Source organism: Lithobates pipiens, unplaced genomic scaffold (assembly GCF_037356315.1).
Source record: "Lithobates pipiens isolate NorthernLeopardFrog02 unplaced genomic scaffold, aLitPip1_a1.2 Scaffold_8, whole genome shotgun sequence".
Lineage (NCBI taxonomy): Eukaryota > Metazoa > Chordata > Amphibia > Anura > Ranidae > Lithobates > Lithobates pipiens.
This window is the reverse complement of record NW_027507903.1, coordinates 33,034,948-33,062,184: the sequence shown is the minus strand read 5'-3', so window position 1 is coordinate 33,062,184 and position 27,237 is coordinate 33,034,948. Positions and strand designations below refer to the sequence as shown.

General features: G+C 39.7%; 1 protein-coding gene across 1 annotated transcript in view; it reads right to left on the bottom strand.

Moving 5' to 3' along the window:
- The window catches only part of AGBL1 (AGBL carboxypeptidase 1), a 1,055,086-nt gene that overhangs the window by 700,387 nt on the left and 327,462 nt on the right, over nt 1-27,237 (bottom strand). Inside the window, exon 11 of the mRNA XM_077473970.1 lies at nt 20,574-21,151. Within this exon, the coding sequence (XP_077330096.1) occupies nt 20,574-21,151 (578 nt within the window). The remainder of the gene's footprint in view (nt 1-20,573; nt 21,152-27,237) is intronic.

The following is a 27,237-nucleotide window of genomic DNA, read 5'->3' as shown; positions in this document are numbered from 1 at the left end:
GAGGAGCCGCTGTCCGCCGAAAATTTAGTAGCCTGGCATCCAACATTTGTTGGCCGAAAATTGGAAAACAATTGTCTAAAGGAGCGTACTAACGGTAAAAATTTAGGACAACAGTCTGTCAACAGACAATCCCCTGCCAACATTTGAACCGTGTGTACGAGGCTTAAGGTTTCCAAGATATTTAGAATAGTACAAGGTATGCATGACCATGATCCAATTGTTATCATGTTTCTATTTTATTTTTTAGCCATTTTCCTTTGTAGGTTCATATAAGGACATGGAAAATCAGAGAAGTAAATAGATCAAGTTTAACTTTACACACACTTAGGAATTTTGTGTTAAATTAATAAGATCTGAGAACACTTTCCTTCCATTGTTTTTTTCATTTTTCAAGTATTTTATTTTCAGTTATTTATTGATTTTACTTGTTACTTTTAATAGTAGACCTGGAGAAACAACTTGTATTAGGAGAGTTTCTCAGACTAATCTATACTTGTATCCTCCTGTAAATTTCTCTATGAAGAAAAAAAGAAGGATGTCTCCTAGCATAAAAATCAAAGCTTGCTGCATGCACATCACAGATTAAACATGGAATCTATCAACACTATTATGTTTATTTCTAGCAAAAAATAAAAACAGCAAGGGTATCACCGAGGCATTTGACGTAGGATGGAACTGAACTGTCCATTTTTACTTAATTTTGCAATATATACAAGGGCTGTACTGAAAGTAATGCAAAAGTGGGCATAATTGTTTTCTCAATTTACGTAGGTCATTCAAATTTCACATGTTGGTAGAGTAATTCTTCCCCTATGGAAAGAGTTATGGTAAGAGTTATGGTGCCCAGTGGTGTATTTTAGTTTTATGCTGCCTTAGGCAAGACAAAAATCAATCCCCCCCCCTCCCCAATATAAATTTGTCCCAATGCAGCCATGGTATACCATTCTTCTCTCAGGGTCTGATGGGAAGTCGTAGCTATCTGTCTGCTTGTGGGATTGGGATAGCAGGTGCGCTTGCTGCACTGCAGGGGTGCCGCTGCTCATGGCCAATGGTCACGATGACCACCGGCCATGAGTGATCACGAGCACGAGGAACAGAACACGGAAGAGTGTGTGTGTGTAAACACACAAATCCCTGTTCTGAGAGGAATGACAGATTGTGTGTTCCTATTAGCTAGAATCCACGATCCGTCACTTCCTCTAGTCAAATTGAATAGGCCTCATAACAAGTATAATAATGTGCAAACAGTTATATATGTACCATCATCCAACCCTTGACCCTGTGATGCTATTGGGCGCCAATTTTGGCGCCATGCTTGCATCACAGGTTTGAAGGATATATATATATACAGTGAGCAGGCTACGCCGATCACACAGCCAGCGGAGGACCCAGAGAAGCCTTGTTGTTTGTTATTACAAGTAAGTTGATCTATTCTGTCTATTAAGTGCTGGTTGTTCTGACCGCATTCCTCTGACAGAGGACTGCGATCTAGCTCACAATTTTTTGAACATTTTTTAAGTCTGTTTGTTATTTTTTTTATTTTTTTTTATTTTTTTTTATTTTTCCAGACATTGGATTTCATCTTCAATATTGCAATATCCCCTATGGCTTAGAGCGTGTGCAACCAGCACTCCAGTCATTTTTCCCCCTTGTCTTGACTCACGCACATGTGTGTTGATTTAAACAGGCTTCTAGCTCTGGGTCCCTCATATAATCTTTATATTGTTCAGGTAAATGCCAATCCTGTTCTGCAACTCTTTATTAATTTTACTTTTGTTTTATTTTCTGTGCACATTTTGGGCACTATTCTCCTTTTTATCCCAGTACACACATGCTGGATTCTACATTCACTATACTTTACTATATATATATATATATATATATATATATATATATATATATATATATATATATATATATATATATATTATCATCTCAATTCCTTGTCTTTTCACTTTTCTTCACCCTTTGTGAGCATCTTTGATTGTTTGCCTGATACTATACCATTATGCATTTTTTACCTCATCTAGACGCTAGCTGCCTGGTGACTCCCTCTATATATATCCTTCCCAATCACTGCGGGGGGTTTTGCTGGGTCATATACCTTGCATGCACTGAGGTATGGGTAAGCTGCCCTATATATTTGGTATACAATTATTATTAATATATATATATAATTTAATTTCTGTATATTATTGTACTTTCTGTTCACAGATGTATTTCCTGAGGAAGCGGTAAACCTGCGAAACTAGCCGAAAACATCATGTCATCTGTGTAGCTTTTTAGCTCCTATGTGTATACTTTTTATATTTTGTATGAATAAACTTTGTTAACTTGGTTTTAATTTGCTTTGTATATATATTTTCTTTACTTGTACTGAAATAGTCCGCTTGCCTCTCTCCCTTGGTGAGTCTTGGGTAGGGTCCTGACTCCCAAACATTCTTTCTGACTTCCTCTAGTCAGTCCCCTCCCCCTTCAGTTAGAAACATGTAGCAGGGAACACAGTTAACCCCTTGATTGCCCCTAGTGTTAACCCCTTCCCTGCCAGTGACATTTTTACAGTAAAAGCATTTTATAGCACTGATCGCTGTATAAATGACAATGGTCCCAAAATGGTGTCAAAAGTGTCCGATATGTTCCGCCATAATGTCGCAGTCCTGATAAAAATCGCAGATCACCGCCATTAAGGGGAACACAGTGAGGTTGGCAGGGGAACATTTCCGGATTTCCACCTGAGGATCAGAGATCCCAATAAGTGCTGAATGGTCTTCCTGAGTAAGGAAGATGGATGGTGATATGATAAGCCACCATCTGATTTATGGTGAAGGTGTCAGAACGGTGAATGTCTGAGCACTGCTTCGTCAGGATCGATCTATCCAGTGTGGGACACTGGCATGCATGAACAGGAGCAATATAGTAATAAATTTGGGAACTTTGACCCCGGGGTCAGAGAAATGTCCCATCACCCCCCAACAACAGATGAGCCCACCCATGGCTCATGGAAGTGGGCTCATCTGTTGTTGCATCTATATTTCTGCAGAACAGTATGGCCTGGTAAGCATACACCGGACATATATGGTCATGACATGGTCACCTGGTTTTTACCCAGCTGCTATCCTTGATCTGGATGCGATTCCTCACCTCGGCCCCAGGGGAGATCGTTATTCCTGTCCTCTGCATCCCCTGGACATAGGTTGGGTATCACCTTTGGGCCGGATAGCAAGTTATAGCACCCCCCCTTTTCTTTAGAGATGGTTCTCCGTTTAAAGGTTATCCCATATTTATAGATATTCTTGATTTAATTTCAGACCATTTTTACTCCTGATGATTGGCAGGAGCCATGAAACGTGTGTCGAGTATATATCTAACTGATGCCCAGACCAGCTTGGCTTACCATGAGCTATTGCTTATGTTTATTGATTTTTTGAATGGATGAGTGTGTCTATGCATTTGCATTGTTAATTATGTATTATATTCTGTAGAATAACTGTATATTTAAACAAATGTATTTAAATAATTGTACCATAGTAAATTGTGTCCTGTATCCCAGATTGACACTTTTCATGATGTGATTTGTACTTAATAAACAATTTTAATTAAAGTATCCATTCAGTGACATGCCTCATTCAAAGTCCCATTTCCCTCTCTTTCTTTTTAAATGTTGAACACGTATTAGGGATGGAGGCTTTCCGCTGTACTAAAAGTTGTGTCAGGTCGCATTATATAAGCGTGATCAAATACCACCAAAAGAAAGGTCTATTTGTGTGAAAAAAAGGACGTCAATTTTGTTTGGGTGCAACGTCGCATGGCCGTGCAATTGTCAGTTAACCCCCCTGGTGGTATGATTAGTTCTGATTTTAGGTGCTGAAAGCGGTACAATTATTTTGCATGGAAATTTAGCATTTTATATTGCAGGCCTGCAATTCTTAGGAATAACTCTTAAATCTGTTCAAACCAGAGTCTAGCAGACATCCCGGGTATGATAAAGTTTATAATATAATAAATAATAATAAAAATTATTCAATAATGTGATCAAATCCAAAAACACAGAAATTTGCTAATTTGCAGAATTGTCGCTGTCATTAGATTTAGTGTTTGATGACAGATCTCCCCACAAATCGCTATCGCTCAATTCTGCAAGCGATTATAATTTATTATCACTGTTTTCTAGTTGGTCTAAAATCACTTTTGACATAAAGGGACAGTTTTTGGTTGCTATGGACAATTTCCAAATTCCAGGCAGAAAAAAACAGTATTTATAATATAAAAGTGCATGCAGGGCACTGGACAGACCACTAGGGACAAAGGGGATGTGTATTTTTTTTATACAGTACTGTAATCTGTAAGATTACAATTCTGTATGTGTATTGTGTGTTTTTACTTTTTTGAATTTGGCGCCGATCTCCGCTCCCGTGCGTCGTAACGTCGCAGGGAACAAAGCTCGGTGGCACTCGGGCACTGTGTGAATCGAGCGGAGGACGGCTTGCACACACAGCGTGGAGGACATCGCTGGATCCAGGGGACAAGGTAAGTAACCTCTCCCTGTATCCTCCCTGTATCCAGCGATGCGATCCCGAGTCTGGCTCGGGGTTACCGCTCATGGTACTGAAATCCCAGCCCGAGCCAGACTCGGGATCACCGCTAGGGAGGTTAAAGGGACGCAGTGCCGTATCTCAAAAAATAGCCTGGTCAGGAAGGGGGTAAATCTTTCCGGGGCTGAAGTGGTTAAAGTTCATATATCCCAATACTCTTGGTAATATTGTGTACTTTTTTTCTAGAATATTTTCATGTACACATCAGGACCAACTGAATAGCCTTGTCCTATAGATTCTAAATAAATGATAACACAATGACAACTGTTTGCTCCTGTAAAATGATAGACCACTGCTATGGAGCACAGTCATGCAGTAAATCAGGAACCAGTGAATAATACGATCTGTTAAAAAAAAAAAAAAAAGGATATTATGGTTTATGCCACAATTATGACTGCAGCAATTCACGATGCAGGGTAGATGAGAATTCATGGCTTAGTTAAAGCATGCGAGAACATCAAATATGTTTTATCATATAGGATGGCATACAGGATTTTAATTAAAATAAAGTGAAAACATTCATCTGTATATACATTGCTTGAAATGTCTTCCTATTTGTTTTTCACTCTTTTTTTTCTTTCTTTCAGTTGCCAGAACAATGTTGATAAGATATTAAGACAGATTTAAGGAAAATGCAGTTAATATAAATTTTATAGACATTTACGTAAGAAATGGATTGGTGCTTGCTACGATAACCATCTTGGATTTATGTTCTTTTCAAGCAGGTTTAACAGCTTAGGCAGCCTGCTTTGTGACAATATAATGCACTTTTCATTACAGCCTCTGCTAAAGCAAATATGATGAATTAAAGTGTAAAAGCAGAGAGCAGTGAACCCTTCTCTCTGCGGATATGCAGGCTTGAAAATCACACTGTAGGTACAGATGTTCTGGGGAGGTTGATGTGATAGAGGAAGACAAATTCTAAAGAGAAGCTGTAACATATACAAATGAAACTCCCGAAGAATGACTTCATCTGTAAGCTGGATGGACTGCATTACTTTTCACTTCAATGGCAGATTCTAAAATATTACACCGCATGAGAACAAACTGATCTGAGGGCATTAATCTGCATATTATTAGCTTTGAATGTTCCTCTAAAATACCAGTACCGACTAAAAGAAAAAAAGGTACATTGATCTGAAAACATTTTCATTTTGATCTTGACACCCTTTATTAACAAAGGTATGCCAAACAGGTTTGCAGGTGTCACTTTGTCATTGTTGTTGGAGTTTAGGTTCTCCAGGGCTAAAATGGGCCTAAGATGACTTTATCTGCACCTCTATACAGCATGGGCAGGGCTCTTTTTCAGGGGGAACTTGGTGGAGCTCCACCACCACCTCTGGCTCAGAAACTTTGGTCCCTGCTCACCACAATCACTTGTTAAAGTGGTTGTAAACCCTCCCCCACAACTTTGCCCCATGTAAATCAGCATAAAAAACCCTAATGAGCACTGCTTGTAGATATCTTCTTACTTGCTTAGTATTGTTGTAATCCTTTTTGTTCTTTAGAATGAAGTCACTGAGCATGCCCAGATCTCCCCTGATTTATGGCACACTCTCTATGTCTTATCTATCTGTTATCAGGACTTCCTACAGCACAACACTTAACTCCCAGGAGACTTCAGACTCATTCAGAGCTTCCTTCTACACACCATGTGACCATGTGACATGACATACAATGTAAACCTGGCCATTACTGCAGTCTTATCAGCTGAAGCTGATAAGACTGACAAAGGGAAACATTAGACATCGGCACAACTAAATACTATGAAATAAAACAAGTCAGCTATGAACAGGGAAGCAGGGTTCCCATAGAAACGTTGGATTGAGAAGGAGGCTTGGTTAACAGTACAGGAAGTGCTCAATGTAAGGGCGGAAATACAGTCCACTGTGGACTCAGAAAACAATACTTAAGATGGCGCTGCCTAACCCCTAGAAACAAGTTTTTCAAAGTTTCTTTAAACAGTAAGTAATATGCGATTTGGGCTGGATTACAGTGGCTATAGTCTGATAATTACTTATTTTAAGGGACTAAATGAAGAGAAGCATCAGAGTGGGAGAGTTTACTTCCTCTTTAACACAGAAGTCCAGTTTCTGTGTTTACAAATTACAGCTCTGCACTGTGCGTGTAACCTCCCTGAACTGTGCACTCTGTGTAATGTAATCCTGGTATTTAATGCTCCTTTAAGACCCTACTACTGTCCGTGAAATTTGACTGAACACACCCACTATTTGATGTGATTTTAAGGGTGTGTGTGGGTGGAGGGGTTTTAGGGGACGTGGTTGATTCCCCCTAGTGTTTGAGAAAAAAAGCCCTGAGCGTGGGGAACCTTTCAACAAGGTCAACTGTGAGTAAAAGTACCACACTCCTAAGCCCAGGAAACAATAGATAGGTTCCTGCCATGCACAAAGATGAGGAGCTATGGGGTATGCTGCTTGATAAAGCGACCAATTTTTTGGTTTAACTTTAGAACGGACAGTACAGTGTTTGAAAAAGGGAACGGATCAAGGTTAGATTGAGCACTGATTATCCTGTTGTTTAAATTGTTAGTTGTTTACAGTAGGTCCATATTCAACCTAGGTTGTCAAACAGTGGATGAAGCTGCATCAGATGCCTTCTCAAAGCAAACCTGTGCCTACTGCAGTCAAAGGCATCCCATGCACCACGTGGGCACGGTAGTGAAGATACCTCCTGTGCAATCCCAGATAGAAAGTAGAGGTTAGATTGAGCATAGCTCCCAACTGTCCCTGATTTTGAGGGACTGTCCGTGATTTGTAACAATATCCCTCTATCCCTCATTCTTCCTCATATGTCCCTCATTTTGGTCTGATCTATATAGTTGTATATAAAATGCATTTTTTAATCTATCAAAAAGTTTTTCCCAGCGCTAAACCTTTCATGCAATTTCTAAATTGCTGCATTTGTAAAATTCCAAAAGCCAATATTTAGGAATAGTAGTTGTAAAAAAAAAGCACTTGTGGGTTTAACCAATCTTGTTTTTTTGTACAATTCTCCTTTAAAGTCGTTGTAAACCCTTACAAACCACTTTGACCTACAGGTAAGCCTAGATTAAGGCTTACCTGTAGGTCCAAGAAATATCTCCTATATTTACAAAAAGAGATATTTACAAAAATACAGGCAGCGACAGTGGCGCACAGGCACACTGGGCATGCCGCTGCTAAGGGTGATATGCCGTTAGTGGTGGCTCCCGTGCGCATGCGCGGGAGTGACGTCCGTGCTGCTTTCAGCACTGTGAGTGGCCGGAGTAACAATACCCAGAAGAAGATGGATGCTCTGTACTTCAGGGGACAGTGGTGACATCGCTGGCTCCTGTGTCAAGTAAATGAGACATAATGGGCTACTATCTGATGCATTTGCCATAGCAGGGAGACAAAGAGGAAGTAAACCCATCAGGGTTTACTTCCTCTTTAAGGGGGCATGGCAAGAGGTGTGTCTTATGCCTGCATACTTTTGCTGATAGGTGTCCGTTATTCCCATTTCAAAAAGTTGGGAGGTATGCTTCTATGCACAGAAAATAGATAGGTTCCTGCCATGCATGAGGATGAGGAGCTTTGGGGTATGCTGCTTGATAAAGGCACCATTTTTTTGGTTTGACTTTAGAACGGACAGTACACTGTTTGAAAAAGGGAACGGATCAAGGTTAGATTGAGCACTGATTATCGTGTTGTTTAAATGTGGAAGCCTATTTGCATAGGTCCATATTCAACCTCTGTCAAACTGTGGATGAAGCTGCATCAGATGCCTTCTCAAAGCAAACCTGTGCCCACTGCAGCCATAGGCATCCCATGCACCATGTGTGCAAGGTAGCGAAGACACCTCCTGTGCAATCCCAGATAGCAAGTAATTGTGCTGTAAGACCCCTTTCACACTGAGGCGTTTTTCAGGTGCTTTTGGCCTAAAAATAGCGCCTGTAAAGCGCTTGAAAAATGGCTCCCCTGTAGTCTCAGTGTGAAAGGCCGAGGGCTTTCACACTGAGGCGATGCGCTGGCAGGATGTTGAAAAAACTCCTGCAAGCAGCATCTTTGGAGCGGTGTATACACCACTCCTCCACCACACCTGCCCATTGAAATGAATGGGCAGTGTCCCTGAACTGCCGGCAAATCTGCTCTTTTGCAGGTGGTTTTAACCCTTTTTCAGCCGCTAGTGGGGATTAAAAGAGCCCCGCTAGCGATCCAATACCTCTGCAAAAACTATGGTAAAGCACCGCTAAAAATAGTGGCGCTTTACCGCCGACGCCTCAGTGTGAAAGGGATCTTAGTTTAAAATTTAATTGCTAAGCTATTGCTAGACTTGCCAGGCTTCACAAGTTTGTTGCACAATTGCAGCAAGTCTGCATTGCATGACTCCGGATCAACTTTCTTCGCAAACATTCTGCAAGTCTGCTGTAAGTTCTGGTTCAGTTATGTTGTGCAATAGTCATCCCACCACAGGGGGTCACTGTGGCTGTATTTGTATGCTGTAAACCGGCAGAGCTCTTGCTGTAGACTCACCACTGCAACTTTGCTTATGCTAGAGACTTACCATGCAAATTTGCTACGAATTTTGAAAAGTATCAACTAGAACTTGTGCTTGAAGTGCTCTGCAAGTGTACAACTTGCCAGTGCAAATGTGCAGCAAGTTAACAGACTTACAATTCAACACTGCCACACATTTGTGGCAAGTAATCCTTACTATCTGGGATACGCACAGACTGGTTTACCTTCTAAACTGGGCACTACAGTAGAGTAAAAAAGACAAGGACTCTTACTGGTTGCTCATCTGCTCTTATCAACTCCTTGTTGGCTACGGACTATGATTAAGTCATTTAAGAAGAGCAGGTAAGGTAGACAGAAAAGCAACCAGGAAGAGTAATGGATTCTATCTACTATTATTCAGTGCTTGGGGGTAATAGAATCTGTCTGCACTAGACATGTTCACTGACTAAAAATGAGTTTCTTTTCATTTTTGTTTCAATTGTTTGTTGTTGTTTTTTTTTTTAGTTTTTCACTTCATTTGTTAGGATCAAAATTCGTAAATTAAAAAATATGAAATTCCGGAAATTCAGAAATTAGAATTTCCGGATTACTGGATTTTCGCATTTTCAAAATTATGAATTTACGAATTTTTTGAAATCTGGAAATTCGAAAATTTGAAAATTCAGAACTTTGAAAATCCGAAAATTTGAAAATAAAAAATAAGAAATAAAATTCAACATAATTAAAATCCGAAAAATTCAAAATAATAGCTAACCAACTATTAATAACTAAATATTAAATTATATACATTGAGATTTCCTTTCAAATGTGGCTGTTAGTCAACGTAACGAATGCAAATTTATCCAAAGTTATGAATTATCCAAAGTTACAAATTATCCGAAATAACGAATGCCACATCTAAACAAATGGAACGGAATGAATTAATAATAATAAAAAGTTTTTATTATTGTTGTTATTTATTATCATTAATTCATTACGCTCCATTTGTTTGGATACGGCATTTGTTATTTCGGAAAATTCGTAACTTTGGATAAATTCGTATTCATTAAGTTCTCTAACAGACAAATTTGCAAGGAAATTACAATACCTATAATTTGATAGTTAGTAATAGTTAAGTTATTATTAGTTATTATTTCATATTTTCAAATTTTACGGTTTTCAAATGTTTGTATGTTTGTTCTTTTGTATTTACGAATTTTTTAATTTAAGCATTTCTGAATTTCGAGAATTTCGATTTTTGTATTTTTGAATTTCCAAATTATTGAATATTCGAATTAATGAATTTTATGAATTTTTCAAATATTCAAATCTACGAATTTATGAATTTTTGAATATTAGAATTTAGGAATTTTTGAATTTACAAATTTTCGAATATTCAAATGTATTAATTTACGAATTTTTTAATATTCAAATTTACTAATTTTCGAATATTCAAATTAATGAATATTTGGAAAAATTTGTTAAATGGGTTTCCGTTAATTCGGATTTTTCTGAATTAACAAATTTGTCAAAATTCGTTAAAAATCTAATTTGGAACTAAACAAATTGCACATGTCTACCCTGCACCACCATGTATGCACCATGCATAGATGCCTACTCTGGCCACTGGTTTAAGCAAGATAACTGCTAGCTGGGTGCAGGTAATCATTCAGCATGGAATAGTAAAGAGCGGAGAAGGTAAACTCTACACCTTTAGATAAGTGATCAGCTTCATTAATTTATGTTTTTGTGTATTTATATATTATACTATTAACTACACAAATAGCATAATATCAGAGAGTCATTAAGGAATAAGAATTGCAAATACAGAATCCATGTGAGTGGTTATCGGCTCTCTGGTGCTCAATAGCCTGGTCTCATCGGTCATTCATTATGAATTACCGGTATCAAAATTTAGAATTTATCTGGTGTTTACCTTCCTTCTTTTAATATTAAGGCCTCATGCACACTGGAAGTTTTTGGACATTTTTACAGCAGCTTTTTTTGGCTTCAGATGTTTTTTCTACAGTCAGTAAACTCCCCATCATGTTATCTTACGTGTCCATTAGTGTTATTTGCAGTTTTTGTCTGGAACATTTTTTGGCTTAAAAAAAAACCCCAAATCCAGTGTCAGGTCACCTTGAGGCAAGGTGACAGATGCACACCGTAGGGATCAGGAGTGCACCGCAAGGTTGTGGACCCTACGGGTGACTGCTGCGGACGGGAGACAGATCCCACTGAGGTTAGAGCGTAAGATTCCCTGGGGCACGGAGTCTAAGAGCCAGCAGGTGTTCCCCAGAGCCTCTGGAGGTGAGGATGGACTGGGCTGCAACTGGCTCCAGGTCGTGACCCCTAAATCCCCCAGCTCACACCCACAGTAGGCAACAGGAGGATAGGGATAGTGAGGGATAAAGCCAAGGTCGGGGCCACAAGCAGACAGGAATAGTCAGGGACACGCCAATAGGTCAGGATCACAGGCAAACAGGGATAGTCAAGGACACGCCAAAGTCGGTAACGGAACAACAGAAGAGCACACGGCAGGTAACAGGATGCTAACACACAAAGGTTGATCAGCAGGGCTGGCCTGCAGTGCACAGGTTAATATAGAGTCTCTATAGGGTGGAGTCATGCCAGAGGATGGATTACAAAAGCAGTCAGGTGAGGGTTGGCTGGTCTCTAGAGATGAAAACATGGAAACAGGTAAGCAGACAAACTCTATTGCAAAACCATGACAACTAGTGGGTTCTGGGAGGAGTTTTTCGGCTGTTTTCAACTGTAAAAATGCTCTAACATCTAAAAACACTGATGAATGTTGATAAACGCTCAAAAAAACGCATCTCACCAGCGTTTTTGATCCATTGAAAAAAAAATTATATATATATATATATATAATTATGTATTTATTTTTTAACGCTAATGTGGAAAAACGCTATTGCAAAAACGTTGAAAAATGTTGAAAAACTCACTTATGGTGAAGTGTAACACATTCTGTGCAAATGTAATGTGTCTGCAGGGTCCAGACAAATAGTTTCAGTGATATGCAGAGGTTCACCAGGCACCTATGGTGATCTCCTGAGGAAGGGTCATATCTCTCCTGAGTCAACTACTACAATCAATGAGATAATCTGAATAAGCAGACCTACAGTGCATCCAGAAATTATTAACAGTGCCTCACTTTTCCCACATTTTGTTATGTTACAGCCTTATTCCAAAATTGCTTAAATTAATTATTTTCCTCAAAAATCTACAAACAATACCCCATAATGACAACGTGAAAGACGTTTGTTTGAAATCTTTGCAGATTTATAAAAAAAAAAAAAATCCCATGTACATAAGTATTCAGATCTTTTTCCATGACACTCAAAATTGAGCTCAGGTGCCTCCTGTTTCCACTGATAATTCTTAAGATGTTTCTACAACTTGATTGGAGGCCACCTGTGGTATATTCAGCTGATTGTACACACCTGTCTATATAAGGTCCCACAGTTAACAGTGCATGTCAGAGCACAAACCAAGCCATAAAGTCTAATGAATTGTCTGTAAACATCCGAGACAGGATTGTATTGAGGCACAGATCTGGGGAAGGGTACAGGAAAATGTCTGTAGCACTGTAGGTTGAAATAAGCATAGTGGCCTCGATCATCCATAAATATAAGAAGTTTGAAACCACCAGGACTCTTCCTAGTGTGCGCCGCCAGACAAAACTGAGCGATTGGGGGAGAAGGCTCTTAGTCAGGGAGGTGACCAAGAACCTGATGGTCACTCTGACAGAGCTCCAGCATTTCTCTATGGAGAGCGGAAAATCATCCAGAAGAACAACCATCTCTGCAGCACTCCACCAATCAGGCCTGTATGGTAGAGTGGCCAGACAGAATCCACTCCTCAGTGACAGCCTGCCTGGAATTTGCCAAAAGGCACCTGAAGGACTCTCAGACCATGAGAAACAAAATTCTCTGGTCTGATGAAACAAAGATTGAACTCTTTGGCCTGAATGGCAAGTGTCATGTCTGGAGGAAACCAGGCACTGCTCATCACCTGGTCAATACCATCCCTACAGTGAAGCTTTGTGGTGGCAGCACCATGCTGTGGGGATGTTTTTTAGTGGTAGGAACTGAGAGACTAGTCAGGATTGAGGGAAAGATGAATGCAGCAATGTACAGAGACATCCTTGATAAAAAACCTGCTCCAGAGTGCTCTAGACCTCAGACTGAAGTGAAGGTTAATCTTCCAACAGGACAGCTACCCTAAGCACACAGCCAAGATAACAAGTAGTGGCTGCGGAACAACTCTGTGAATGTCCTTGAGTGGCCCAGCCAGAGCCCAGATCCCAAACTCGATTGAACATCTCTGGAGAGATCTGAAGATGGCTGCGCACCGACACTCCCCATCCAACCTGATGGAGCTTGAGAGGTCCAGCAAAGAAGAATGGGAGAAACTGACCAAAAATAGGTGTGCCAAGCTTGTAGCATCATACTCAAAAAGACTTGAGGCTGTAATTGGTGCAAAAGGTGCTTCAACAAAGTATTAAGCAAAGGCTGTGATTACTTATGTACATGTGATTTATTTTTTATTTTTAATTTGTAACCCCTTCAGCCCCAGAAGGATCTCCCTTCTTCCTGACCAGAGCACTTTTTGTGATTCGGCACTGCATCGCTTTAACTGACAATTTCGCTGTCGTGGACGTGGCTCCCAAACAAAATTGACGTCCTTTTTTCCCACAAATAGAGCTTTATTTTGGTGGTATTTGATCACCTCTGCGGTTTTCATTTTTTGCACTATAAACAAAAAAAAAAAAAAAATTTTGAAAAAAATGCATTATTTTTTACTTTTTGCTATAATAAATATCCCCCAAAAATGTATAAAACATTTTTTTTCCCTCAGTTTAGGCCGATACGTATTCTTCTACATATTTTTGGTAAAAAAAAGTTGCAATAAGCGTTTATTGATTTGTTTCTGCAAAAGTTATAGTGTCTACAAAATATGGGATAGTTTTATGGGTTTTTTCATTCATAATTTTTTTTTTACTAATAATGGTGGCGATCAGCAAATTTTTATCATGACTGCGACATTATGGCGGACACATCGAACAATTGTGACAAATTTTTGGGACCATTGGCATTAATACAGAGATCAATGCTATAACATTTCATTGATTATTGTAAAAATGTCACTGGCAGTGAAGGGCTTAACCACTAGGGGGCGGGGAGGAGTTAAGTGTGTCCTAGGGGAGTGTTTCTAGCTGTCTGGGGGATGGGCTGTGTGTGACGTGACACTGATCGCTGCCCCCGATGACAGGGAGCAGACGATCAGAGTCCTGTCATTAGGCAGAGCGGGGAGATGCTGTTTACATCGGCATCTCCCCATTCTTCAGCTCCGTGACACGATCGCGGGTATCCCTGCGGCGATCGAGTCCACGGGTCCCGGGGCACGGTCGCGGAGCTTGCGGCAGGCACGTGCGCTGCTGGCGAGCAATTCAAAGTAATGTACGGGTAAGTTACTTTGCCCAGCCATGCCGTTCTGCCGACATATTTACCGACAGCGGTCGGAAAGTGGTTAATAAATTTGCAAAGATTTCAAACGTCTTTCATGTTGTTAATATGGGGTATTGCTTGTAGAATTTTGAGGAAAACAAAGAATGTAATCCATTTTGGAATAAGGCTGCAACAAAAAATAGAAAAAGTAAAGCGCTGTGAATACTTTCCGGATGCACTGTACATTCCCAGTAGGTATCTGCGTATCTGCCCGAACTGGGTCATTTTACTTTTTGCAGATGTTGCTATTTGGCATATAAAATTAGAAGCACAGATGATTTAAGGCAAAAAGTCCAAGTGGCCTTCCCATTTCTTTTGTCTGAGTATAGATCTATGTTTGTCCCAAGCATGTTTGAATCCATTTTCTGTTCACTCACTAGACATTCGTTTTTGTCCGAATGCATATACGTCCGAATTGCGGGTATTTTCATTATCATTTTAACAAACGATAACAAATGCGCAGAACCGAAAGATCCGACATAAACAAATGCTTTATTTTAATTTTCGTTGTGACAACAGTTCAATATAGATAGGAGATACGACATGATGCTGACAATAGCAATCTGTGTCCATCGAACCTGTGGTTGAATGTGCCTAACCTTAGCTCTATTAGTCCAAGATTATTCTACATAGAGAGAAAACATTTGATTTAGAGAGAAAAGATTCAACATTATAGAGACAATAGCAAAAAAGGTCGAATGTGCCTAACCTAACTCTATTAGTCCAAGATTATTTGACATAGAGAGAAGAGATTCAACATGAAGAGTTGACGAAGCAGTTGCCGCGAGTGGACATTTATGGTCAAATGCTCCGCTCATAGGCTATTGAAGAATTCTAATGTTGGTTGACTAGTAATATTAATAAATATAATTATTACTAGTGTTATACAACATTAGAATTCTACTATATGTAACTACTAGTGAGTATTAGTGGCTATGAATGTGAGTCCCAAAGAAAACAGTCCATATATGTTGAATAATGGATGAACAACAATGTCGGTCTTCCCAACAAGAGGATCAGATGAGTCCACTCTTTCTGGTAAGAGTATTTATTTATTCTTTTTGAAGTCACTTCAGACAAGCTGTTATGCCCGGTTTAACTGAATTGTGCAGTATCTGATCCTCTTGTTGGGAAGACCGACATTGTTGTTCGTCCATTATTCAACATATATGGACTGTTTTCTTTGGGACTCACATTCATAGCCACTAATACTCACTAGTAGTTACTTGTTTTATACACATATTGTGTACTAAGTGAACCAATATTTGTATTTTTGTTTACCCATTTTTTGTGCACTTCATCATTAGTATGTGGTATAGTATTGTTTTTTTTACTAATACTCCTTAAATATTCTCCTTTTCCCTCACTTATTTAGCGCTACACTATTTGTCCCCTCATTTTCACTGAACTTTGTTTGTTTCAGTGTCAGCTGCTGTTTGTTTCCTTTAGTTATAGCGCAGTGTTTTCCCTTTAACAACTCCCTTCGAATTCTACTATAGCTTGTAGGCGGAACATGCGACCGGAAATGTACGATTGTGTCGTTGTACAGTTTCGCTGCTCCGTCGAATCTTCTTAGAACATTCGACAGACACCATAAGCCTTCAATGACAGATTCTACCTTAATTCTTTTGGATTTTCGGATGAATGCCTTTTTTAAAGAAACAAAATAAATAAAAACTAATTTCGAGAGTAACTAAATAAATTTATTTTTCGGACTAAAACGAAATTCCGAAACAAAATATTTCAGTGTGCACATGTCTATCACTCACTACCTCTGGTGAAATTCTATTACAAGCATCAACTACCTGTCAGTAACGTGTAATGCTTGTGTTCCTTGGCAGCTTCTGGTCTCATTCCAGCATCCTGGTTTTATCTGAGCTGCACTCTCTGTCTGACTGTCCACCTGCAAGGTGGTTGATGTAGACACAGCCTCTGGGTGGAGGAGACCCAACCTGCTTTAAGCTTACCAAGCCCTTGGTGACATCTTTGTGTTGGTGCTTGCAACATGTGTTTCAGACTCTCTGTTTACCCGCCTTGTTCCTGTGTCTTGACCTTTACCTTCATCTGATCTCCGCCCTGCCAGCTAGTTTGGATTCCCTTGTTATCAACCTTAGAGTGGACTTTAGACTACTCTCTGAACTAAGCCTGCCTTTTGGCCATGGATTTCATTCTGACTACTCTCTGAACATTGCCTGCCCTGAACCTGGACTGCCATTGGACCACTCTGCCTGTCTGCCAACTGCAAGCACCTGTTTGCTGTGCTTAGCTCGCGCCTGCCCCAGCGTGGTAGACAGGCACTATAGCATTGTGTTTAAGACCTGGGAGCAACTGAGTACCAGTAGGCTCCCGCGATCTTTTGGTGTTTTTACCGCGATTTTGTGCAGGGCAAAAGGTCACCAATGTAAAAAGAAGAAAAATACCCAAATCTGCCCGATTCGAGCGACAAAAAAAGGTCCGGAACTTGTTTGAGCTTCAGGCGTTCAGCTTCAGGCGACTTGGAGTGGAGATGTGAACCATCTCCATTGAGAACAATAGATTTTTTCCCCTCCAGCGTTTTTTAGCTTCAGGCTTCAAGCTACAAAATGCTCAGGTGTGAATGGGGCCTAATGCTAGGAGTAGGTATGACACTACCCTTTCAGTAAAATAATACTAAGATTAGTTTTGAACTTTTCTCATGCTAGTTTGAGACCATGTTCCTCTGTTCTTGATCTTGGCTTCATATTCAAAACACTCAACTATGTTTTTTGTTCTGTTTTAGATGTCACCATGATATTGTCAGTGAAACTGAACCTAAAAAGTGAGGAGCTGCCATGTTATATGGGAAATCTAGAAATGTAAATTGCACTTAAGGCAGACTGCTTGTGTCTGGGCATCCCTGGGCATCCTCTACTCTTTTGGTAAAATACTTCTTTCTAAGGTTAATTTTGAACTATTTTTTCTTCTTGAGGTCATGTCCCCGTTTTCTTGATCTTAGCTTGATATTGAAAATACTGCCCTTTTAAAGATCTGCAGAAACTTAGATAACAAGTCCTTTTCCCAGACATTTTACCTACCACTTGTTTTTTTTTTTTCAATAAATATAATAGAAATATTATGCTAGAAAGAAGAGCATTGTGTTATCCAACACCTACTTTCAATTAAATCCTATATTATTACCTGTACTATATTAGCACTAATAAACTACTAACCACATTCAACATTATCACCTCCCTGATTGTTACTCTCCATTTTTCAGACCTACATTCCATGCACTGGCTAGGTTCTGAAGCATTACAGTTTGTGTTAAGAATTTCACATCCTTTGCTAATATGGAAAAGAGGATGAAACACGCGTACAGAGAAATACATTTTTCTTGATCTCACTGTAGCTTCATGTTGAATATACTGCCCTCTCAAAGAGTTGCAGAATCTTAGGTAACAAGTTCTTTTCCCAGATATTTTACTTACCACTTGTTTATTTTATTTTATTTTTTTCAATAAAATATAAGAGAAATCCGGTGCTAGAAAGAAGGACATTGTGTTTTCCAAAACCTGGCTTCAAGCAAAGTCTATATTGTTTCCTGTACTATGTTAGCAGCAATTAACTACCAATCACATTTACCAATATCACCTCCCTCATTGTTACTCTCTTAATTTTTTACACCTAGGATTCCATGCACTGGCTCCTTTCTAAAGCCTTACCATTTAAATGATAAGAATTTCTCATCCTTTGCTAATATGGAAAATAGGAAGAAACACACAGGAAGAGAAATACATCTGATAAAGATAGTTGTGTGGCTGCCATGCTGATCCATTGGCTTCAAAAGTTTGCATTTTCAGAAAAGAAGGTCAGCAACAGGGGTCTTTGGATTTCTTCCTTATTTAAAAAGTAATATTTGATTATCAGTATGTAGGTTAATAAGGATTTTAATATCTCAAAAGTGAGCCACACACAAGGGCTTACTAACATCTCATTAGGGAACAATCCAATTGTAACCAAATATGCTACTAGACCAGCTCATCTTAACTTGTATACCCTGGAGGAACCCTTAAAATAAACCTGAGGTCCTAGGAAAGCCCTGCTAACAAATATAATATCTTCATTTAAAAGTAAAATTGTTTAATCAATACGCTGCTAAAAATGTTAAATACAAGAATAAAGAATGTACCAAACCTAGTATTTTTTATGCTCATCATGAAGAAAATGAATAATAATGTCCAGCACAGAAATAAAGATTGAGAAAGTTGTAGTGTCCCCTTACACTAGTTGTCAGTAAAAAATTGTCCCCTATATGGGTGGTGAATGGAGAAACATCCCCTTACATTAGTCGTCAGTGAATTAATACCCCCCTTACATTAGTGGGTTGGGGAAAAATGCTTCCTTACATTGGAGGTCAGTGGAGAAATGTGTCTTTTTATGAGTGGGCAATAAAAAAATAAAATAAATCTCTGGTGATCAGTTTAAAGTTATGTACACAAGATAGGATTTTCTGACAACAAAACCGTGGATTTTTTTTTTCTGAAGGATGCTGGCTCAAATTTGTCTTGCATACACACAGTCACACAAATGTTGTCGGAAATTCTGAATGTCAAGGTGACGTACAACATGTATGGTGAACCAAGAAAAATTAAGTTCAATAGCAGTGCAGCTCTTCTGCTTGATTCCGAGCATGCGTTCACTTTTGTGCATCGGAATTGTGTACACACGCTCGTAATTTCTGACAACAACTCATGTTATATGGAACATACACACAGTTGGATTTTCCGACAACAAGCTTACATCCAAAATTTGTTGTTGGGAAATCTTATCGTGTGTATGGCCCATATAAGTAACCCTGTACATTGCATGTCAGTGGGAAATTGCACCCTTATATTAATAGTCATTTTAGGTTGTAGATCCACTGGAGAAACCCTAGTTGAGAAAGTCTGTACTAGACAAAGCAAATCCAAAGGACTTGATCTAAAGTTTGATGCCCAAACTCTCACACCACTACTCTAAAAGTTTTCTTAACTGGTAACAATTAAAGCCAACGTGCACTTAGTTAATGAAAAACGGAAAGCAAAAGGAGGAGAGAGAAGTGCCAAGCCAATTCTTTAAACAGCTTAGGAATTTATTCATTATATATAGGTATAAAACAACACTAAAAACTTGCGTGAAAAATGTTGGAGCACTTGCAGAGTGCTACAGCGGGTTGGAGCTTCCACGTGTAGAGTCACAGGAGCACAGGAGGACCGCCGAGAAGTCTCTATTGAGGGATCCATGAGCACCGCGTGTTAGCCACAGCTGGACCCTCAGTAAGCCTTGTGAAACGCCAGCGGTGTGTCTCTGGGTGGGAGTGGTCCAGGGCTGTCAAACTGGGGAGCCACCCACATGCTGTCTGGCCAATTAGAATGGCCAATCAGAACTTGCTCAGCCATGCCTTCTTCATCAGAGGTCCTTCGGTGCTCCTGTGACACTGCACATGGAGGCTCCCACCTGCTCTAGCACTCTGCAAGTGCTCCAACATTTTTCATGCAAGCTTTTAGTGTTGTTTTATACATATATATACTGAATAAATTCCTAAGCTGTTTAAAGGATTGTCTTGGTGCTTCTCTCTCCTGCTTTTGCGTTCCTTTTGTTCACAGTGATCGGGTTCCCCAGCCTGCGCCTGAAGCAGACTCGCTCCCTTTACAGCCTCCATTTAGAGACTTTTTTAGAGACTGTAATTTTTAGGGATTCATCCCCCAGAGCTTTCAATCCACTCACTATTTACATGGTTGCACCTTCATGTATCAGCATGCAGATGCATGCCTCATTATTTAAATTTTAAACTTGAATCTTTTTCATCAGATGGTTTAGCGCTGAACATTATACCAATATTGTGTATGTGTTTCATCCTAATGTCAGTTAATAAAAAAACTCCTGTAACGTGCCAAGATTTGAGTTCCTATGTTAAGAAATAAACATAAATGCAAATACTAAATAAATTAATATAAGAATGAATTGAGCAGAGTCACCTCTGTGATCCAAACTTCTTATCTTCAAGTTTTTGGGTGAACACTGGAGAAGAGTGGCCCCAAAAGTCTGGGAAAGCCAAAACTCTGTAATTGGGAACCGATTTTGTTTTCCCGGCAACAGTCATGTAAACATGAGGGTCATGAAAAGGTATGTTGCCTTTGTGTTGTTCCAAAAGTTGTTTTACCACCATATGACTTTCAGACTCATCAACATCATCACTCAGTTTTGGTTTGCAGGATCTGACACATTTGCTTGGTCCTCCACAAGTCATACTTGAGCTTGAAGCTGGTTGGTTTTTTAGCTGGTTGTGCTCCTTAACTATTTGCCCTTGCTTGCTTAGATTCCCCTCCTCCAGGTTAGATCTTTGGCTGGGACTTGTACTTTGCTTTCTTTGTGGCAAATGAGTCACCTGTGAAACTGTATCTCCAGATGTTCTTTGCTTAACCCTTCCTTGACAATCCTCCATAATTCCCTCAGTGGGTGGAATGTTTTGTGCGCATTCGCTGGATATATTGCCTTTGTCACTTGTCACTTTGCCTTTGTCACTTGCAACTTCTTCTGTTTCGGAGTCCTTGTCCTTTAAGAAGCCAACAAAGTGAAATTGTAGGAAGCTTATGTAATGACCCAGTAAATGCATGCCAAGTACACGTTTTTTTTTTATATTTATGTATAACACAAAAGTAGAAGACTAAGAATCGAGAATTTTGCATCACAGAAAAAAAAAACATAACAACAAAGAAAACACATAATCACATTTCCATTTAAAACATACAATTTGCAGGGTTTTATCTATCACAAGCCACATGTAGAGCCTTGGGTAGCAGAAAAAGGAGACTGTGCCAAAATGTAAAGAAGATCACCCCAACTCACTTTTTTTTAAGTCGGTCAACATATAGATATCTGCAAGTTGTAGATCTGCAAGCTGGACTAAAAGAAGGACGGGCTTTACATAGGAAATACTAGACTCTTTGTAGCTCTTAAAATTGAGGTTAAACCTTGAAAAGAAATACTGAAAGGTAATATTATGATGTCAGAAGAGATCTTATTGGACCGTTCTGTCATAAACCCGTCTTCCTCCCTGTCGAAGAGTTTTTGTACACTGAGCAGCACATGCACAGCTCAGCATACATTTATGGCACCACTTTGATGATTATAATGCACCACTTTGATGGTGATAATGTGACTCTAGTGCATATGCGTGGGATTGACATCATCGCAGCCCAGCCAACCAGGCGGCTGAAATGTCAGAACATGGAAGGAAGACCAGGAGAAGATGGAAGCACCCATGACCAACTCCTTGGACCCCAATAAAAACAAAAAGCATTTACAGAGATTTAATTCCAATTTTAGTTCTTGCTACTCGGGTATTTTATAGCTTCTGCAGAATAGTGCTATTTAGTATTTTTGTTACTAGAAAGATATAAATTGTATGAAAGGTTTACATTACAGAAATGTTAGTAATTTATAACTGAGCTGTTGACTTTTGTAGAGTTTAGAAGAATCTTTCATAGCCTATTTACACCAGATGGACCTTTGAAATAATATTCTGGCCTCAGGGAATCCCTACTAAAATGTATTCATTGGAGGTCACTGGGAATAATGTCCCTTATATTGGTGGTCGGTGGAAGAATTCCACCCCTGCAGACAGCTAAAAAGATCATTGGTGTAATGCAGCTGGGTCTGCCAAATGACATTGGATATGGAAATAAGCAGGCCCTATACAATAGAAGGTCAATTAGCCACAGATAATGGAACAAATAGAAACCTCTAGATCAGTGGTTCTCAACCCTTCCAGTGCTGTGATCCCTTGATAACATTTCCCAAGTTGTAGGGACCCCTAACAGAAAAATATTTTCGTAGCGTGGGTTGTCAGCACCCAAGGCAAGACAAGTAATTTGCACCCCTAAACGAAGAACATTTAGCGCTTCCCGAGTTCCTTCCACTCGTACAGTATTAAAACCCTTTATGGTACATTTTAGGATGTACCACTCTCTTTGTTCTCCTTTCTTTGCCTGTTATCTCTCTATATCAGAATTTCCTGTTTTTTTTACCCTCATCCCTCCCTCTAGCCATCGTTTTTGTTCTTTCTCTCCCTTTTTCTTTGTTCCTCCACCTCTTTTCCTCTCCCTTCCATGTATTCTTAGTTTTTATTCCTTCTCTTATTCCTTGGTGGGGGATGGGGGGAATGGGATGAGTGGCAGTGCTGTTGGGGAGTTGGGATGAGTGGCAGTGCTGGTGGGGGGGTGGGACCAGTGGCAGTGCTGGGGGGAGTTCTGATCAGCCAACTTGGGTGCTCTTGATCAAGGTCATCTGCTGATCCGAGAAATGTAGTGCAGACTTTTAATGGCAACTAAAATCACAGGTAGTGGTACTCACCGTGTCTCTGAAATTGTGATGTCTCGCAGCAGTGACATCTATGCCGAAATCAAGAGATAGGGTCTCCTGCAGCCCCTCCCACTTTACATTCCTCACCAGTCAGCTGACCTCTAGTCTTTGCCCCTCAGCCATGCCGTGAACTGAATGAGCGGCTGCGAAAAGGCTGGGAGAGCAATGCAGGCTTCAGGAACAGAACAGGATTTGGTGACCCCTGGCAAATCGTCATTCGACCCCCAGGTTGAGAACCACTGCTCTAGATGAACCCTACACCCTGGTTGAGAATGGCTGGTTTAGAGGCAGCTAAAAAATCACTAGCTTCACAAGATACTTTTGTTATATAACTCAGTTGCTGAAAGTCATGGCACATGACCAACTTATAGCGACCTAGAGAACTACAGTGGTTAGTTACAGCTGCAACCCTGCAGAAGCTACAAATCAAAAGAGAAGAGCAGCAGAGTATATTGTAGTTGCTACAAATTGTTGCTACAAAATTACTGGTGTGACATGACCCTTACAATATGCAGTCAATTCATCTTTCTTCGAAAATTCTTGACTGGGGGCCCAAAGGCACATCACACTAACGATTTGAAATCTGCAATTTTTAGCAAGTATAGAATCGCACTCATTAGTATTTTTTTTTAATGAATTGAAGTGAATAAGAGGTCCAAGTCATAGAGATTCCAAGCAATTTGTAGCTCATTTTGAAAGTGACTGACTTTTTATAGCACTTGAGGCTTGCTACAGTACTTCCAGGTTCAGTATCTATTCATGCATAATGAAAAGTTGAAGCTGCACTTGAAGATTGTGAAACCTATGAACTATACAAGGATTTATGAACTTTTTATGGACTTCATCCAATTAGTTATGGTTATGCATTGATTATTGTTATTATTATCATTTTATTGCACTGTGGTAATGATGTGTTAGCACCTTAGCATCGGGTAGCACTCTTACATTGATTTTAACATTTAAAGGCACATTCACATTTGAGAGTGGCAACCCATTTATTGGATTTAATTTAATTTAAATATTTGTTCATATATTTTCACCCATTCATTAGCAAAGGAGTATATACTGGTGTGTCATACACATCTATATACCCACCAACTCAGTATCTATTCATGTTATCAAAAGCAGCTGTGAATGATTATGGCATTTAGCTGCCAGTGGTGTGTGTGAATTTTTTTGTATATAGCAACAAAAATAGGGTTTTTACAATCACCACATTTTTTAAAAGCTGCCTTCTAATTTCACCTTGTGGCACTGCGTGGCAATATTAGAAAAGAAAAGTGAGCTAGCCAAGAAACTTCCTGCCACTTTAACCATAGCTGTGCAATATTTGCGCTACCTATGTCTCCCCTGTCACTATAAGAAAAGTCTTTGTCAAGCTGACAAAGGACTTTATCCTACTGGTAAGTAGGGATGAGCTTGATGTTCGCCGGAATTTTGGGACAGGGTTCCCCTTAAAATCCATACCAGACCTGAGGGGCCCGGTATTGATTTTGGGGGTACCCCTACGCCATAAAAAAAATAGCGCATGGTTCTCCTTAATATCCATACCAGGCCTGAAGGGCCTGGTATGGTTTGGAGGGGGCCCATGCATTTATTTTTTATTTTGGTGTGGGGTTTCCCTCAATAATCATACCAGACCCAAAGGGCCTGGTAATGGACTGGGGGGGTGGCATGTTATTTTTTCCAATGATTTTTATCTTTATTGCCGCAATATATCAATTTATTACAGCTGCGAGCAGTTTTAAATTCAATTTTTTCCTTTAGAAGTTTCCAATTTGCTGTTGTATTGTTCTAAACACAGAAATGATGCCCTACATTACAAACATACTAAGGACATCCCCAGGGATGATATTTAAAGGAATATTTAATTTTTATTGTTTCACTTTAATCATTATTAAAATCACTGCTCCTGAAAAAACTTCAGTTTTTTTCATTGATACATGTCCCTTGGGGCAGGACCAGGGTCCCTATACACTTTTTATGGCAATGACTTGCATATAAGCCTTTAAAATTAGCACTTTTGGTTTTTCATGTTCGTGTCCCATAGGCTTTAATGGTGTTTGCTTGTTCGTACAAATCTTTTGCCTGTTTGCATGTTCTGGTACGAACTGAACTGGGGGGTGTTCGGCTCATCCCTACTGGTAAGCTTGGCCCAATGAATACATTTTTTTCTGTTTATCAACAAACCATGCATTGTATTGAACCAAACAATTCATTGTACTGAGTGGAGAATGACAATGTGGTGATGTTTCATCATATCCCCATTTTACCTTCTTAGAATTTCATGCATGGGTTGGTTGTTTTTACAATCCAGACCATTGATAAGAAAATTCACTCATAATAAAACAAGTCAAAGGAACATTCAAAAATAATAAAATTGTTACTAATGAACTAATGACACTAATTAAAAAACAAAACTAAAAAAAAGCACAGAGCCATAGTAGTTACTATGTGGGATGTCCCATAGCAATGGCAACTGAAGGGAGACACAACAAAAAAGTAGGGCATTAAGAGACTTGAGGACTAATACTGCAGCCTGAAGTACACTGCGCCCAAAGGCAATATCCCCATGACCTTTTACATCAATTTGATAGAATCTGGTAAATGTATGGACTGAAGACCAAGTTGCGGCCTTGCAGATCTAAGCCATGTAGGCCTGGTGATGCACTGCCCAAGAAACGCTAACAGCCCTGGTGGAGTGCGCATTCTCATGAAAAGGAGGAATCGTCCTTTTTAGACCATAAGCTTTAACAATCACTCGACAAATCAATTTGGAAATGGTAGATTCTGATGCTGCCTACCCTCTTTTAGGACCTTCTGGCAATACAAACAAAACATCTGTTTTGTGAATCTGAGTGGTCTCCTTTAAATAGACCTTGACCGCTCTCACTACACCAAGGGAATGTCGGGACTTCTCTTCCCTAGATCGAGGTTCTGGGAAAAAAGAAGGCAGAACAATATCCTGGTTTAAATGAAAACCTGTCACTACTTTTGGTAGGAATTCAGGACGAAGCCGCAATACCACCTTATCCTTATGAATAATCAGATATGGCTCTTTACAAGAAATAGCCGCCAATTCCGATACCCTTCTGGTAGAGGATATGGCAACCAAAAAGATTATCTTTCTCGTCAAAAGAACCAAGGGAATATCCTGTATAGGCTCAAAAGGCTGTTTCTGTAAAACAGATAAGACTAAATTCAAATCCCAATGGTTCATGGGTGTCCTGACGGGGGATTAATCCACGCCCTCTCTGAATAAAGTTACGAACCAGAGAGTGTAAAGTAAGAGGCCGTTGAAACAATACTGATAAGGCCGAGACCTGGCCTTTATAGTACTCAAGGCTAGCTTAAATTCTAGTCCCATCTGCAGGAATTAAAGGATCCTACCTATGACATACTTTCTGGGGTGCCAACCCCTGGATTCACACAAGAAGACATATGCCTTCCAGACTCTATAGTATATGACTCTGGAGGCCAGCTTCCTAGCATTAACCAAAGTAGACACTACTGAAGGAGATAACCCACGGTCCTTTAGAATGTGGATTTCAATAGCCAAACTGTTAAATTTAGCAATACGGCCTCATGCACATGGACGTTTTTACAGCTGTTTTTTTGAGCGTTTTTTGCAGCTTAAAAACGCCTGTCCATGTTAGTCTATGACTTCATGCCCAACCAAGCGTTTTTGAGCTGCAAATGGCATAGGCGTTTTTAAGCTGTGAAAAAAAAACAGGACCAGTGCGTTTCGTGGCGCAGAGCTAGAGCTGTAAAAACGCGAATCGCGGGAAAACGCACAAAAACGCGCACGAACGCGCAAAAACGCGCATAAACGCGTAACATATTTTCTTTGTTTTCTGAGTGCTATAGCCAAGAGATGTGTTTCTTTAAAAAACGCTACTTAACGCTAACGCTAAAAAATGCGCAAAAACGCCAATGCAAAACGCGGTAAAAATCGCGTTTTTAACGCCGATTTTTCCAGGCATCGGAGCTAGCTTTTTAAAACGTCCGTGTACATGAGCACTACATGTTTTATTTTCATTTTCATTGCAACAGTTTGATAAAGATAGGAGATTCAACATGACGCTGACAATAGCGATCTGTGTCCATCTAACCTTTGGTCGACTGTGCCTAACCTTAGCTCTATTAGTTCAAGATTTTTCTACAAAGAGAGAAAAGATTCAACATGAAGATTCGATGAAACAGTCGCCACGAGCAGACATTTATGGTCAAATGCTCCGCCCATAGGCTACAGAAGAATTCTAATGTTGGTTGACTAGT